At 43.9% G+C, this 12,994-nt stretch overlaps 1 protein-coding gene across 2 annotated transcripts in view; it reads right to left on the bottom strand.

Moving 5' to 3' along the window:
- The window catches only part of LOC144499879 (CD99 antigen-like protein 2), a 60,487-nt gene extending 54,495 nt beyond the window's left edge, over nucleotides 1–5,992 (bottom strand). For both annotated transcript variants that reach the window (XM_078222492.1, XM_078222493.1), the window contains exon 1: nucleotides 5,673–5,992. In XM_078222492.1, coding sequence (XP_078078618.1) covers nucleotides 5,673–5,733 — 61 coding nt within the window. In that variant the 5' untranslated portion in view covers nucleotides 5,734–5,992. The remainder of the gene's footprint in view (nucleotides 1–5,672) is intronic.
- Nucleotides 5,993–12,994: the final 7,002 nt, after the last annotated feature.

The following is a 12,994-nucleotide window of genomic DNA, read 5'->3' as shown; positions in this document are numbered from 1 at the left end:
CTCGGGTTCAATTTCTCCTCCAGATTAAGTTAACCACAACTAGCTTCAGGACTACTGAATGAATGAACAAAGTTCCCATTTAAAAGAACCCCACAGCACTGGAGGAGGCCGTTCAACCCGCATCGAATCCACAGGCTCTTTGAAAGAGAGCTGTCCAATTAATCCCGCTGTCCACCGCTAATCCTTATCCATGACCCTGCTAGAAAGCGTGCGGATAAGGATAACAATGAGCTTGAGTCCAGGGCCTGCAAGTTCGGTCTCTTGCTACTGTTCCTCAACTGACAGTTTAGGTTGTGAGTCATTCATCCTGAGGCCAGCAACATATTCAGTCCCAAAAAAAAAGGGCTGGAGTTTCCAACCCTGATTTCTATCCATTGATTTTCCAAGTTGCAAGAGAGAGAGTGACGGAGAAAATACAAGACATCATGGGAATTAATTATCGCAGCCTCATCAGAATTTTACATCAAAGGTTTGAATATCAGTTTCACATCCCATGCCCAGTCTACGTTAAATAAATAGTTACATATCACACCAGTGTATTTAGCTTGCCTTGTAAAATGGAGGTCCAAAAGTAAAAATTAAAATTCCACTGAGCATAAGTTGAAGGACTTTTTTTTAAAATAAAAGGTGTGCAACTTCAGTTCCCAGCAGCAAACACATCTTTTCACTGGAATGTCAGAGGCCGAGGGGAGACCTGACAGAGGTCTACAAAATTATGAGGGGCACAGACACAGTAGATAGTGAGAGGCTTTTTCTCAGGGTGGAAGTGTCAATTACAAGGGGGCACAGGTTCAAGGGGAGAGGGGAAAAGTTTAAGGGAGATGTGCGGCAGAAGTTCTTCACAGAGTGATGGGTGCCTGGAATGCGCTGCCAGAGGTGGTGGTGGAAGCAGGCACATTAACAACATTTAAGAGGCATCTGGATGGTACATGAATGGGGAGGGAATAGAGAGATTTGAACAAAGTAAGGCGAGAAGGTTGTTTTTTTTTTAGTCTAGTTAGGGCATCATGATCAACACAAGCTTGGAGGGCCGAAGGGCCTGTTCCTGTGCTGTACTGTGTTCCTTGTCTTATTGGTTCAAATCATGGATTAAGACTTCAGCCCAAATCACAGTGGCAGAGTGGTTAGCACTGCTGCTTCACAGTGCCAGGGATCCGGATTCTGGACTTGGGCGAGTGTGTGTGGAATTTACACATTCTCCCCATTTCTGAGTGGGTTTCCTCCAGGTGCTCCGGTTTACTCCCACAGTCCAAATATGCATATGTCCGTTAGAATGATCATGGGAAATTGTCCCTTAAGTATCCCAAGATGTGCAGGTTACGTGGGTTAACCATGGTAAATGTGAGCAGTTCTAGGCTAGGGTGGGAGGGGCCTGGTTAAGATGCTCTTTTGGAGTGTTGGTGCAGACTCAATGGGCCAAATGGCCTCCTTCTGCACTATAGGGATTCTATGGTTCAGTTCAAAGAAACGATGTTACAAATTTAATCGAAATCCCAGCAGCAGACCCTTCAAATACCATGTTTCTAACATTAAGGCAATGGCCTAGTAGTATTATCGCTAGACTATTAATCCAGATACTCAGCTAATGTTCTAGGGACCTGGGTTTGAATCCCACCATGGCAGATGATGGAATCTGCATTCAAAAAGAAAAATCTGGAATTAAGAATCTACTAATGGCCACAAACTCATTGTCAATTGTCAGAAAAACCCATCTGGTTAACTAACATCCTTTAGGGAAGGAAATCTGCCATCCTTACCTGGTCTGGCCTACATGTGACTCCAAATCCACAGGTCAACTGCCTTCGGGCAACCAGGGATGGGCAATAAATGCTGGCCAGCCAGCGATGCCCATATCCCTCAAAAGTAAAATGAAAGTTTATACTACGGAGCATTATTAAATGCTGTATTGTTTAGAATGAGTTATTTCATATGGCACCAACGAATTGGTGCCGTATGAAACTAGACTTAGATCCCTTTCTTAATAATAGATTTAATCTCAGAATGACAATACACCATGTTTATTCCCGATCTACTAGTGTCTCAACGGTCTCTCTTTTCATTGCTTAAGCACTCAATTAAACAATGCCCATCACTGGCATATCTTCATATAATAACATACCATTAGGCTGATACACAAATCAACATTCTTCCAAAAAGGTCAGTTGCTTTTAGATTTTCCAGCACACATGGGGAGGCAGTGACGTAGTGGCATTATCACAGGACTAGTAATCCAGGGACCCAGATTCTAATCCCACCATCGCAGATGATGGATGTTGAATCCAATAAAAAATCTGGAATTCATTGTCTAATAACCATGAAATTATTGTCAATTATCATTTAAAAGACCCATTTGGTTCACTAGTGTTCTTTAGGGAAGGAAATCGGACATCTAAACCTGATCTGGCCATCATGTGACTCCAGACCCACAACAATGTGGTCACCTCTTAAAATGTGGTCTGGCGTTAGGTGAGGGTAGTAAATGCTGGCCCAGTTATACTGTAAATTAATTTCAAAAAGGTCAATAAAATATGGAAGAACAAATGACCATTTGGCCCACTCCTCATACATGCTGCACATAATTCTATTGCCCATGTGCCTCTTTATATCTACTGAAAGCTGAGGAAAGATGGCGCAAAGTTCCAAAACAGGCCAGAAAGTCTTCTCTCTGCCCACAATGACGACTCGGGACATATAGCTCTCTCAAATAAAAATATTCTGCTCTCTCTATCCATCCCGATCCATGTTCTTGCATTCAAACTGTAATCATGTGTGCCAACATATCATTAGAACCCTCAATGCCACTGTTATCCAGATAAACAGCTTTCTGACCATTCCCATCGCTGTTGCAGAGCTGCACAATTTGGGGTGGCACAGTGGTTAGCACTGCTGCCTCACAGCGCCGGAGAGACGGGTTCAATTCCGGCCTCTGGTCACTGTGTGTGTGTGGAGTTTGCACATTCTCCTGGTGTCTGCGTGGGTTTCCTCCAGATGCTCTGGTTTCCTCCCACAGTCCAAAGAAGTGCAGGTTAGGTTGATTGGCCATGCTGAATTGACCCTAGTGTCAGGGGGATTAGCAGGGTAAATGCATGGGGTTACGGGAATTGGGCCTGGGTGGGATTGTGGTTGGTACTGACTCGATGGGCCAAATGGCCTCCATCTGTACTGCAGGGATTCTATGAATATTCCCAATTGTGATCTCAATGAACAACGCAGATGGTAGTTTCCTGTTTGGAAGTGCAACCATTTATCAAGGGCTCAAAACTGTATCCTAAAATCAACAGTGGGTCGTATCTACACCTTAGGCACTACAGCAGTTCAAGGCAACAGCCCACCATCACCTTCTCAGGGGCAATAAATGCTGGCATAGCCAGCGCCGCCCATGTAACTGTAAATGATTTTTTAAGAAAAACTTTCAAAATTCTTCTGCACCCATCATTAAGGGGCATCACTGCATCATGTTCACCCTTCAGATGTTTATTCCATGTTAAAATCAATCTCCATGCATACTGCATCCATTTAATTGGTCCAGTTTCCTCCAAACATCTATCAGCACCCTGCGGAGAAGGACGCAACGTGGGGGTAGAATAATAGATCCTGCAGCAGCTGCAGGCAGCATTGCATTGCCAAGTTCCAGTGCCCAACCCTCACATATGGAATATTATATTGAGCTGTTTGCAAATTACAGCAACTACTCATGAAGCATGTCACACCAACATGGACTTGGAAATAATCATTCCTGTGGCGTCAGACATGAGGCATAGATTGATAACTATTCAAACATTTTTTCACAATTAGTATTAGGCAAATAATCTGAGGGTTGACATGCAAAATTAAATACATCCGTTTTGGAATGGGATGCATGTGTTTTGAGTGGCTCTCAGGTGATTTTTTTTAAAAAACGATCCCACTAATCAAATAATTTTACCACGTAATTTCTATAACATATTAATTTTTTTCATTACGTGTACAAAATAATACCCAAAAACTCAGTTAATAATCCCATCTCTTACTAATCTCCCACTTATTGAAAAGCAAATGGCAACTACATGCATCATCCCTGTGCTAAAATGGCAATGGCTTCAGCACAAAGAGTAAGTCACATAAACATGAGTGAACTATTAAGAGTTTTCACTGACCCGAACATTTCAATTACCAAATTTTTAATTTCAAATTCTTAAACTGTTATAATGAGAGGATGTGTGTTTGCTGGATTATTAATGTAAGCCTCTGGATTACTAATCTAGTTCCATAACATCAAATTGCAGCCCCTCGATAAAGGGTTTGTCTTTGATAAAGGCTTATTTTGTCACACAAATCCACATTCAAATATAGAATCCCCAGAATTCCTACAGTGCAGTAGGAGATCATTCAGACCATCAAGTCTGCACCGACTCTCGGACAGAGCATCCCACCTAGGCCTTTTCCCCATAACCCCATGTCTTTACCCCCACTATTTTTCCAACCCACACATCCTGGGACACTAAGGGGCAATTTATCATGGCCAATCCACCTAACCTGCACATCTTTGGACTGCAGGAAGAAACTGGGGCACCCAGAGGAATCCCACCCAGGTTTCAGGGAAAATACAGGAAAAATATACAACTCCAAGCTTCAAGAAGTTATTACATAATGGTCCAAACAGATTCTGCAAAGCAGATGATCTTTTGGCACATCAAAGTGAGTGCGCATTTAATTGTGGTTTCAGAACAAAATGGTTCAGCTATGACATTTAGTTTATTTTTTTTTAAAACTGACAGCACTTCAGGAGAAATCTACACCGCCACTTTCTCCAAAGAACTGATAGCGATGGGAAATGCGTGCCAATCTCACCAGCAACACCCACATTCAAGAGTGTGTGGACAAATGAACAGGGGTTAGAAGTGGCAGCAGCCACATAATTTTCTATTGAAACAAAACACTAACCAGTGTTGGAATTAAGGTGGGTTTGAATGGAGTGGAAACTTGGCTCTGGGTGGGGAGGGGAAGCAAAGATGCATTGTTTCAAATAAAAGGGTGTTGGCACCATCACTGAACAATAGGCATGAGCTCCATGGGGCAAATACCTTCCCTCTTTCTGGATTACCACTGCCCACAGCTCTGCACAATTTCTTACGTGAAACCAACTCTGGCGGGAGGGGGGCAGGGGACCCACCATACAGACTGTTTAAAAAATAAACTGGAATGGCACCACAACAGATTCTGACCTAGTTTCAACAAGTAATGGGAGGAAACAACAAAAATGGTTTGAATTATAGCTTGTTAACACAAGTCCTGAGGATCTCACAGTGCATTTCACTTATTTGGGGTGTATTAAAAATAATAATCAGTCTGCAGGGTGGTTGGTGAAGAATCGAGGGGGTGAGAAATAAAATCAGATTAAACATAAAAGGGAAAAGGGCACAAAATAAAGTGAAGGTTTAGGAGGGGGGGGTGAACTGAGATTTATTTCACTGATCAAATTCACCCAGGGAAAGAAAAAATTCTCAAGAAGTTAAAGAAATGTAAAAGTTCTCTGGAACTTCAAGAAATGTAAAAGTTCTCAAGAAGTTAATTTAAATATTAAAGTTCTCAACTTATAAGTTCTCAAGAACTTTAAGAAAGATAACACATGTAGTTATATAATCTGACATAAAACATATACATAGAGCAGGGAGGAACAAAATAGATCTTACCTTTTGTTCCAACAAAGACAAACGCCAACCCGATGAGGAGAATAGTCCTTGAAGACAACATGGTTTCCCACAAGTTTGTTTTCAGACAAAGTTTCCCTCTCAGGTGAGTAGAAAGTTGCAGCTGAATATTTTTGTTCTTCTAAAGTCACCGGCGCCGCTCCTCGGCCACACAAAACTCCTCAAGAATTTTATTTCTTATGCAAAAACACCTATTAATAGCCTGGGCGCCCAGCTGCTCCGATTCAAACGCGAGTGAATTTGTTCAGAGCGGGCTCCGAAGGAGGGAGGGAGGGAGTGAGTCACCCCTACCTGTCAATCCCTCTGATTGACAGCCCCCTGCTCCAACGGGAGACTGCCCAGCCCTGGCTGTGTGGCCAATCATTGGAAGGGGCGGGGCTCGGATCCCACCAAAGGGCGGGGTTACAGGCTTTATTTTTGCTTTGTGAACCCCACCCTGATTTTTTTTAAGTTTTTAAAGTTTATTAGTGTCACAAGGGGGATAGAATATAAAAGCAGAGATGTCTTGCTGCATCTGTAAGAGGTTTAACAACACCAGGTTAAAATCCAACAGGTTTATTTGGTAGCAAAAGCCACACAAGCTTTCGGAGCTCCAAGCCCCTTCTTCAGACCTTCAGTAAACTTCTTACTGTGTTTACCCCAGTCCAACGCCGGCATCTCCACATCATTGCTGCATCTGTACAGGGCATTGGTGAGGCCGCAGCTGGAATACTGGGTGCAGTTTTGGTCCCCTTATTTGCGGAAGGATATATTGTCCTTGGAGGGAGTGCAGAGACGGTTCACCAGGTTGATACCAGAGATGAGGGGTGTTGATTATGAGGAGAGACTGAGCAGATTGGGTTTGTATTCGTTGGAATTTAGAAGGCTGAGGGGGGATCTTATAGAGACCTATAAGATAATGAAGGGGCTGGATAGGGTAGAGGTGGAGAGATTCTTTCCACTTAGAAAGGAAGCTAGAACTAGAGGGCACAGCCTCAAAATAAAGGGGGGTCAGTTTAGGACAGAGTTGAGGAGGAACTTCTTCTCTCAGAGGATGGTGAATCTCTGGAATTCTCTGCCCACTGAAGTGGTGGAGGCTACCTCGTTGAATATGTTTAAGTCACAGATAGATGGATTTCTGATCGGTAGGGGAATTAGGGGTTATAGGGATCAGGAACTGATCCACTTCAGATCAGCCATGATCTTATTGAATGGCGGGGCAGGCTCGAGGGGCGAGATGGCCTACTCCTGCTCCTATTTCTTATGTTCTTACAAGTAAGGCTTACACTCACATGAAGTTACTGTGAAAAATCCCCTAATCGCCACACTCCGGCACCTGTTCGGGTACACTGAGGGGAGGGAAAATTTGGCATGGCCAATGCGCCGAACCAGCATGTCTTTCGGACTGTGGGAGGAAACCGGAGCACCCGGAGGAAACCCACGCAGACACAGGGAAAATGTACAAGTTCTCAAACTTTTTGATTTGATTTGATTCATTATTGTCACATGTATTGGGATACAGTGAAAAGCATTGTTTCTTGCGCTATACAGACAAAACATGCCAATCATAGAGTACATGGGGGAAAAGGAAAGGAGAGGGTGCAGAATGTAGTGTTGCTGTCACAGATAGGGTGTAGGGAAAGATCAACTGAATATAAGCTAGGCGCAATCAATAGTCTGACCACAGCCGGGAAGAAGCTGTTCCTGAATCTTTTGGTATGTGATCTCAGACTGTACCGTTTTCCCGATGGAAGAAGATTGAAGAGAGTATGTCCAGGGTGCGTGGGTGCCTTGATTATGCTGGCTGCTTTTCTGAGGCAGTGGGAAGTGTAGACGGAGTCAATGGATGGGAGGCTGGTTTGTGTGATGAACTGGGCTTCATTCACAACCTTTTATAGTTTTTTGCAGTCTTGCTTTCACTTGTCATCCCAAAAAAACTCATCAGAATTTCAAAATTCATGGACATTACGGTGGCACAGTAGTTAGCATTGCCGCCTCTCAGCACCAGGGACCCGGGTTCAATTCCGGCCTCGGGTGACTGTGTGGAGTTTGCACATTCTCTCTGTATCTGCCTGCGGGTTACCTCCAGGTGCTCCGGTTTCCTCCCACAGTCCAAAGAAGTGCAGTTTAGGTTAATAGGCCATACTAAATTGCCCTTTAGTGTTCCAAGATGTATAGGTTAGCAGGATAAATGGGATAAACCTGGGTAAGAGTCAGTGCAGACTTGATGTCTGAATGGCCTCCTGCACTGTAGGGACTCTGATTTAATTCTATGACTAGAAATATCTTGCTACTTATTTGCCATTAAATACAATAATGAGTGTTTTTAATGTCACATAGCATGTGTAAATTTCTTCACGCCATATTATAAATATTAATACATAGAATCATAGAATCCCTATACTGCAGAAAGAGGCCATTCGGCCCATTGATTGTGCACCGACTCTCCACAAGAGCATTTTACCCAAGCTCTCTAACCTGCCTGTAATCCCACACATTTACCATGGCTAACTCATCTAACCTACACATCTTGGGACACGAAGGGACAACTTAGCAAGGCCAATCCACCTAACCTGCATATCTTTGGACATGCACCTTGAAACATTCTAATCATTGCAGTAATCTTCTTCTGAGAAGCTAATGCTAATTGTACATTGCAGGCTGTGATGTAACGTCAGTAGGCTGCTGAGCCAACGACACAGGATAATGATATGGGGAGGGGGTGGGGTACAAGGGTTCAAATCCCACCATGGCAGCAAGTGGAATTTAAATTTAATTAATAATCTGGAATTAACTCTTGTCTCAATAATGGTGACCATAAAACAATTGTCGATTGTTGCGAAAAACCCATCTGGTTCACTAATCTCCTTTAGGGAAGGAAATCTGCCGTTCTTATCCGGTCTGGCTGTTATCTGATTTGATTTGTTTTATTATTGTCACATGTATTAGCATACAGTGAAAAGTTGTTTCTTGCGCGCTATAGAGACAAAGCATACTGTTCATAGAGAAGGAAACGAGAGTGTGCAGAATGTAGTGTTATAGTCATAGCTAGGATGTAGAGAAAGATCAACTTAATGCAAGGTAGGTCCATTCAAAAGTCTGATGACAGCAGGGAAGAAACCGTTCTTGAATCGGTTGGTACGTGACCTCAGACTTTTGTATCTTTTTCCTGACGGAAGGCAGAGGCAGAGAGAATGTCCGGGATGTGTGGAGTCCTTAATTATGCTGGCTACTTTGCCGAGGCAGCGGGAAGTGTAGACAGAGTCAACAGATGAGAGGTTGGTTTGCATGATGGATTGGGCTACATTCATGATCTTTTGTAGTTCCTTGCGGTCTTGGGCAGAGCAGGAGCCATACCAAGCTGTGATACAACCTGAAAGAATGCTTTCTATGATGCATCTGTAAAAGTTGGTGAGAGTCGTAGCTGACATGCCAAATTTCCTTCGTCTTCTGAGAAAGTAGAGGCGTTGGTGGGTTTTGAGTGTCGGCAAGGGGGGGACCAGGACAGGTTGTTCGTAATCAGGATGCCTAAAAACATGAAGCTCTCGACCCTTCCTACTTCGTCCCCATTGATGTAGACAGGGCATGTCCTCCACTACGTTTCCTGAAGTCGATGACAATCTCCTTCATTTTGTTGACATTGAGGGAGAGATTATTGTCGCTGCTCCAGTTCACCAGATTTTCTATCTCATTCCTTTACTCTGCAGAGATGGATTCCCCCCTCTGAGAACTAACACCTAACCACTCAAAGAGGAGTACCTCACCTCATAATCTGTTAAAGTGAGTGTGAAATGAAGTGATCGGCTCTTCAGCAGTTTTTCGTGGTTAAATCAAAATCACTCCCTGACACACTCTCTAAAGCCAACAAGTAACAATTTCTTTATCTAACTAGCAGTGAACAAGTTAACTAAACTATTAACAAACCGAATAAAACAAGATTCTAATGGAATGCTATTCAAATAAATACAATTCCCACTTATTAACAAAAAGCGAATTTAGTCACTCTCGAACTTACAACCAGGCTTTGTGTCTTCCGGAATATTCTGGGCCCCCTTCCTTTTATACCTGTGATGACATATCGATATTCCCCACAATATGATTGGTCCTTAGTTGCCAAAATATCAAATTCAAATTCAGTAGGTTGCTGGTATCTAAGTGCCTGATTCAAATTTGATTGGCTGAATTCAAAAAAATTCGAAAGCCTGTTTGTTGTCTTGGTAACCCTGCTGTTTGGCCTTCCGATACAGATGTTTCATTTTTGGGTCCTCTATGTATTTGCGGTTTTTTTCTCTCTAAGCCCAGAAAAAGCACCACCTTTTAATAGACAATTTCACAAGCATCAATGTACAATTACTCTACCCAACTTTGCAACACCCTTATCCGGTCTGGCCTACATGTGACGATGTGGAGATGCCGGCGTTGGACTGGGGTAAACACAGTAAGAAGTTTAACAACACCAGGTTAAAGTCCAACAGGTTTATTTGGTAGCAAAAGCCAAAGTGTGGCTTTTGCTACCAAATAAACCTGTTGGACTTTAACCTGGTGTTGTTAAACTTCTTACTACATGTGACTCCAGACCCACATCAATGCGGTTGACTCTTTACTCCGAAATGGCCTAGCAAGCCACTCAGTTCACAGGCAATGAGGGATGGTGGCTTTGCAAGCAATGCCAATATCTCCTGAAATAATACATTTTTAGAAAATTATTTACTAATTAAACAAAGTCAACAAGAAAATAAATCTTGCTAATGAAACTGCATTGTAGTTACGTGCCCATATGATAACTTGAACTATGCGTGTCTGATCCAGTCAGGTTGTGTGACATCACTCAGCTGGTGGGAATGAGAGTTCTGGGCTGTTCCCTCATATAGCTTCAGTCGTGGTGTTGCACGTCAGAGAGATGATGAGCTTGCAAACCACCGGGAGGATCCTGGCTGGCCACACCATATTGAGAACTGCTGGCAAAGAGACAAAGGGAAGTAGTGGCGAAGCAGGAATTCTGAATTGCATCTTGTCTAACCGTTCTTTCTGGTCAACCAAAAAAACTAAATCAAATTAACGAAGGGACAAATTAAAACGGGCAGCTCCCAAAAGGAGGGGAACCGCCCGAAACAAAGAACAAAGCGGAAAGGAAACTTAAAACATCAAATTAAAACGTGATTAAAGAGGTCAATAATACACCCCAGTCCATGTGGTGCCCAGCGGGCACGGAAGGCATTAATGGTACCTCGGACACCTCATGCTCCCTCTCCAGGGGCACCCGACCATGAATATAACCATGGTAGAGGGGCAGACAGTCGGTTGCCCGCTGCCTGGACCTGTTTATGGAGACCTTTGCCAGGGCCAGGAGCAGGTTCACGAGGAGGCCCTCTGCCTATCCCACCCTGCCACCCACCCCCCTCCCCCAACCCCACCCCGCACCAGGTATCTGTAGATCAGGAGCATGGGACTGAAGTACAAACAAATCATCAACAGAAGGTTTTTGAGGAAACAAAAAAAGGGGGTGCAGCCTATGACATTCAACGTACACATGGTTCACAGACTCCACAAGGTTGCAAAAAGGGCAGGTCGCTTGGGAGTCCGTGAAACAATTTAACCTTTTATCGTACAGAACTGCTGTATGCATCACCCTCCGCCCCAGGTCCCCAAGATAGTGGGGGAGGGCATCTTGTCTAACCTCAACCCAACCCCAATCAAGTCTGCTCCCCTATTCAATTAGATGATGGTTGCTCTCTATCTTAAGTCAATCTATCACTTTGATTCCGTAACCCTGAATAGTCTGTTTTTTTAAATTCATTCAAGGGAGGTGAGCTTCATTGTCCAGGTCAGCATTCAATGCACATCCCTGATTACCCTCAAGAAGGTGATGGTGAGCTGCCTTTTTGAACCGCTGCAGGACATGTGGTCTAGGTACACCCACAGTGCGTTTAGGGAGAGTTCCAGGATTTTAACCCAGTGACAGCGAAGGAACACTGGTGATTTCCAAGTCAGGATGGTGAATGGCCTGAAAAGGAAATTGCAGGTGGTGGTGTTCCCAGGTATCTGCTGCCCTTGTCCTTCTAGGTGGTAGAGGGTGTGGGTTTGGAAGGTGCTGCCGAGGGAACCTTGGTGAATTCCTGCAGTGCATCTTGTAGATAGCACACGCTGCTGCTACTGTGTGTCAATGGCAGGGGCAGTAAATGTGGAAGGAGTGACAATCAAGTGGGCTGCTTTGCTCTGGATTTTCGAAATGGGTTAACTGCAACCTTCCACTTTAGACCTAATTTGTATGTTAATTGTTTAAGAATACTCACGGGATATATAAAGGGGTTACAGGTGGCATTGGGTGTTGGGTGTGTGCACATGGAGTTGTAAAAGAGAATAAAGTGAGTGTGTGAAGAACAGGGCATACATAGACACAGACTCAATTTACAAGATAATGGTTGGAATGTGAGTCTTTACAGGTAATCAAGTCTTTACAGGTACAGACAATGTGAGTGGAGAGAGGGTTAAGCACAGGTTAAAGAGGTGTGAATTGTCTCCAGCCAGGACAGTTAGTGAGATTCTGCAAGCCCAGGCAAGTTGTGGGGGTTACAGATAGTGTAACATGAACCCAAGGTCACAGTTGAGGCCGTCCTCATGTGTGCGGAACTTGGCTATCAGTTTCTTCTCAACGATTCTGCGTTGTCGTGTGTCGTGAAGGCCACCTTGGAGAACCAGGCAGGAAAGCCAGGCAGCGTGCCTTAATGACTATCATCTGGTGACTCTGGCATCCATCATTGTGAAGTGCTTCGAAAGGTTAGTCATGACACACATCAACTCCGGTCTCCCAGGTTGCTTGGACTAACTACAGTTTGCCTTTTGATGCAACAGGTCCACTGCAGATGCCATCTCCCTGGCCTTAGACTCAACCCTGCAATACTTGAATAACAAGGACACTTATGTCAGACTCCTATTTATTGACTGCAGCTCAGCCTTCAACACCATTATCCGAACAAAACTCATCTCCAAACTCCATAGCCTTGAGTTTGGCTCCTCCCTCTGTGACAGGAGCCTAGACTTCTTAACTCACAGCCCACAATCAGTAAGGATAGGCAACAACACCTCCTCCACGATTATCCTCAAACACTGGTGCCTGTAAGGCTGTGTCCTCAGCCTCCTACTATACTCCTTATACACCCATGACTGTGGGCAAATTCTGCTCCAACTCTATTTTTAAGTTGCTGATGTCACCACCATAGTGGGTCAGATCTCATACAATGATGAGACTGAGTACAGGAAAGAGACAGAGAATCTGGTGAACTGGTGCAACGGCAATAACATAGAACATAGAAAAACATAGAAAC

This window comes from Mustelus asterias, chromosome 10 (genome assembly GCF_964213995.1).
Source record: "Mustelus asterias chromosome 10, sMusAst1.hap1.1, whole genome shotgun sequence".
Taxonomy (NCBI): Eukaryota; Metazoa; Chordata; class Chondrichthyes; order Carcharhiniformes; family Triakidae; genus Mustelus; species Mustelus asterias.
Note: the sequence above shows the minus strand (reverse complement) of the source record. Positions and strands in the feature narration are given on the sequence as shown.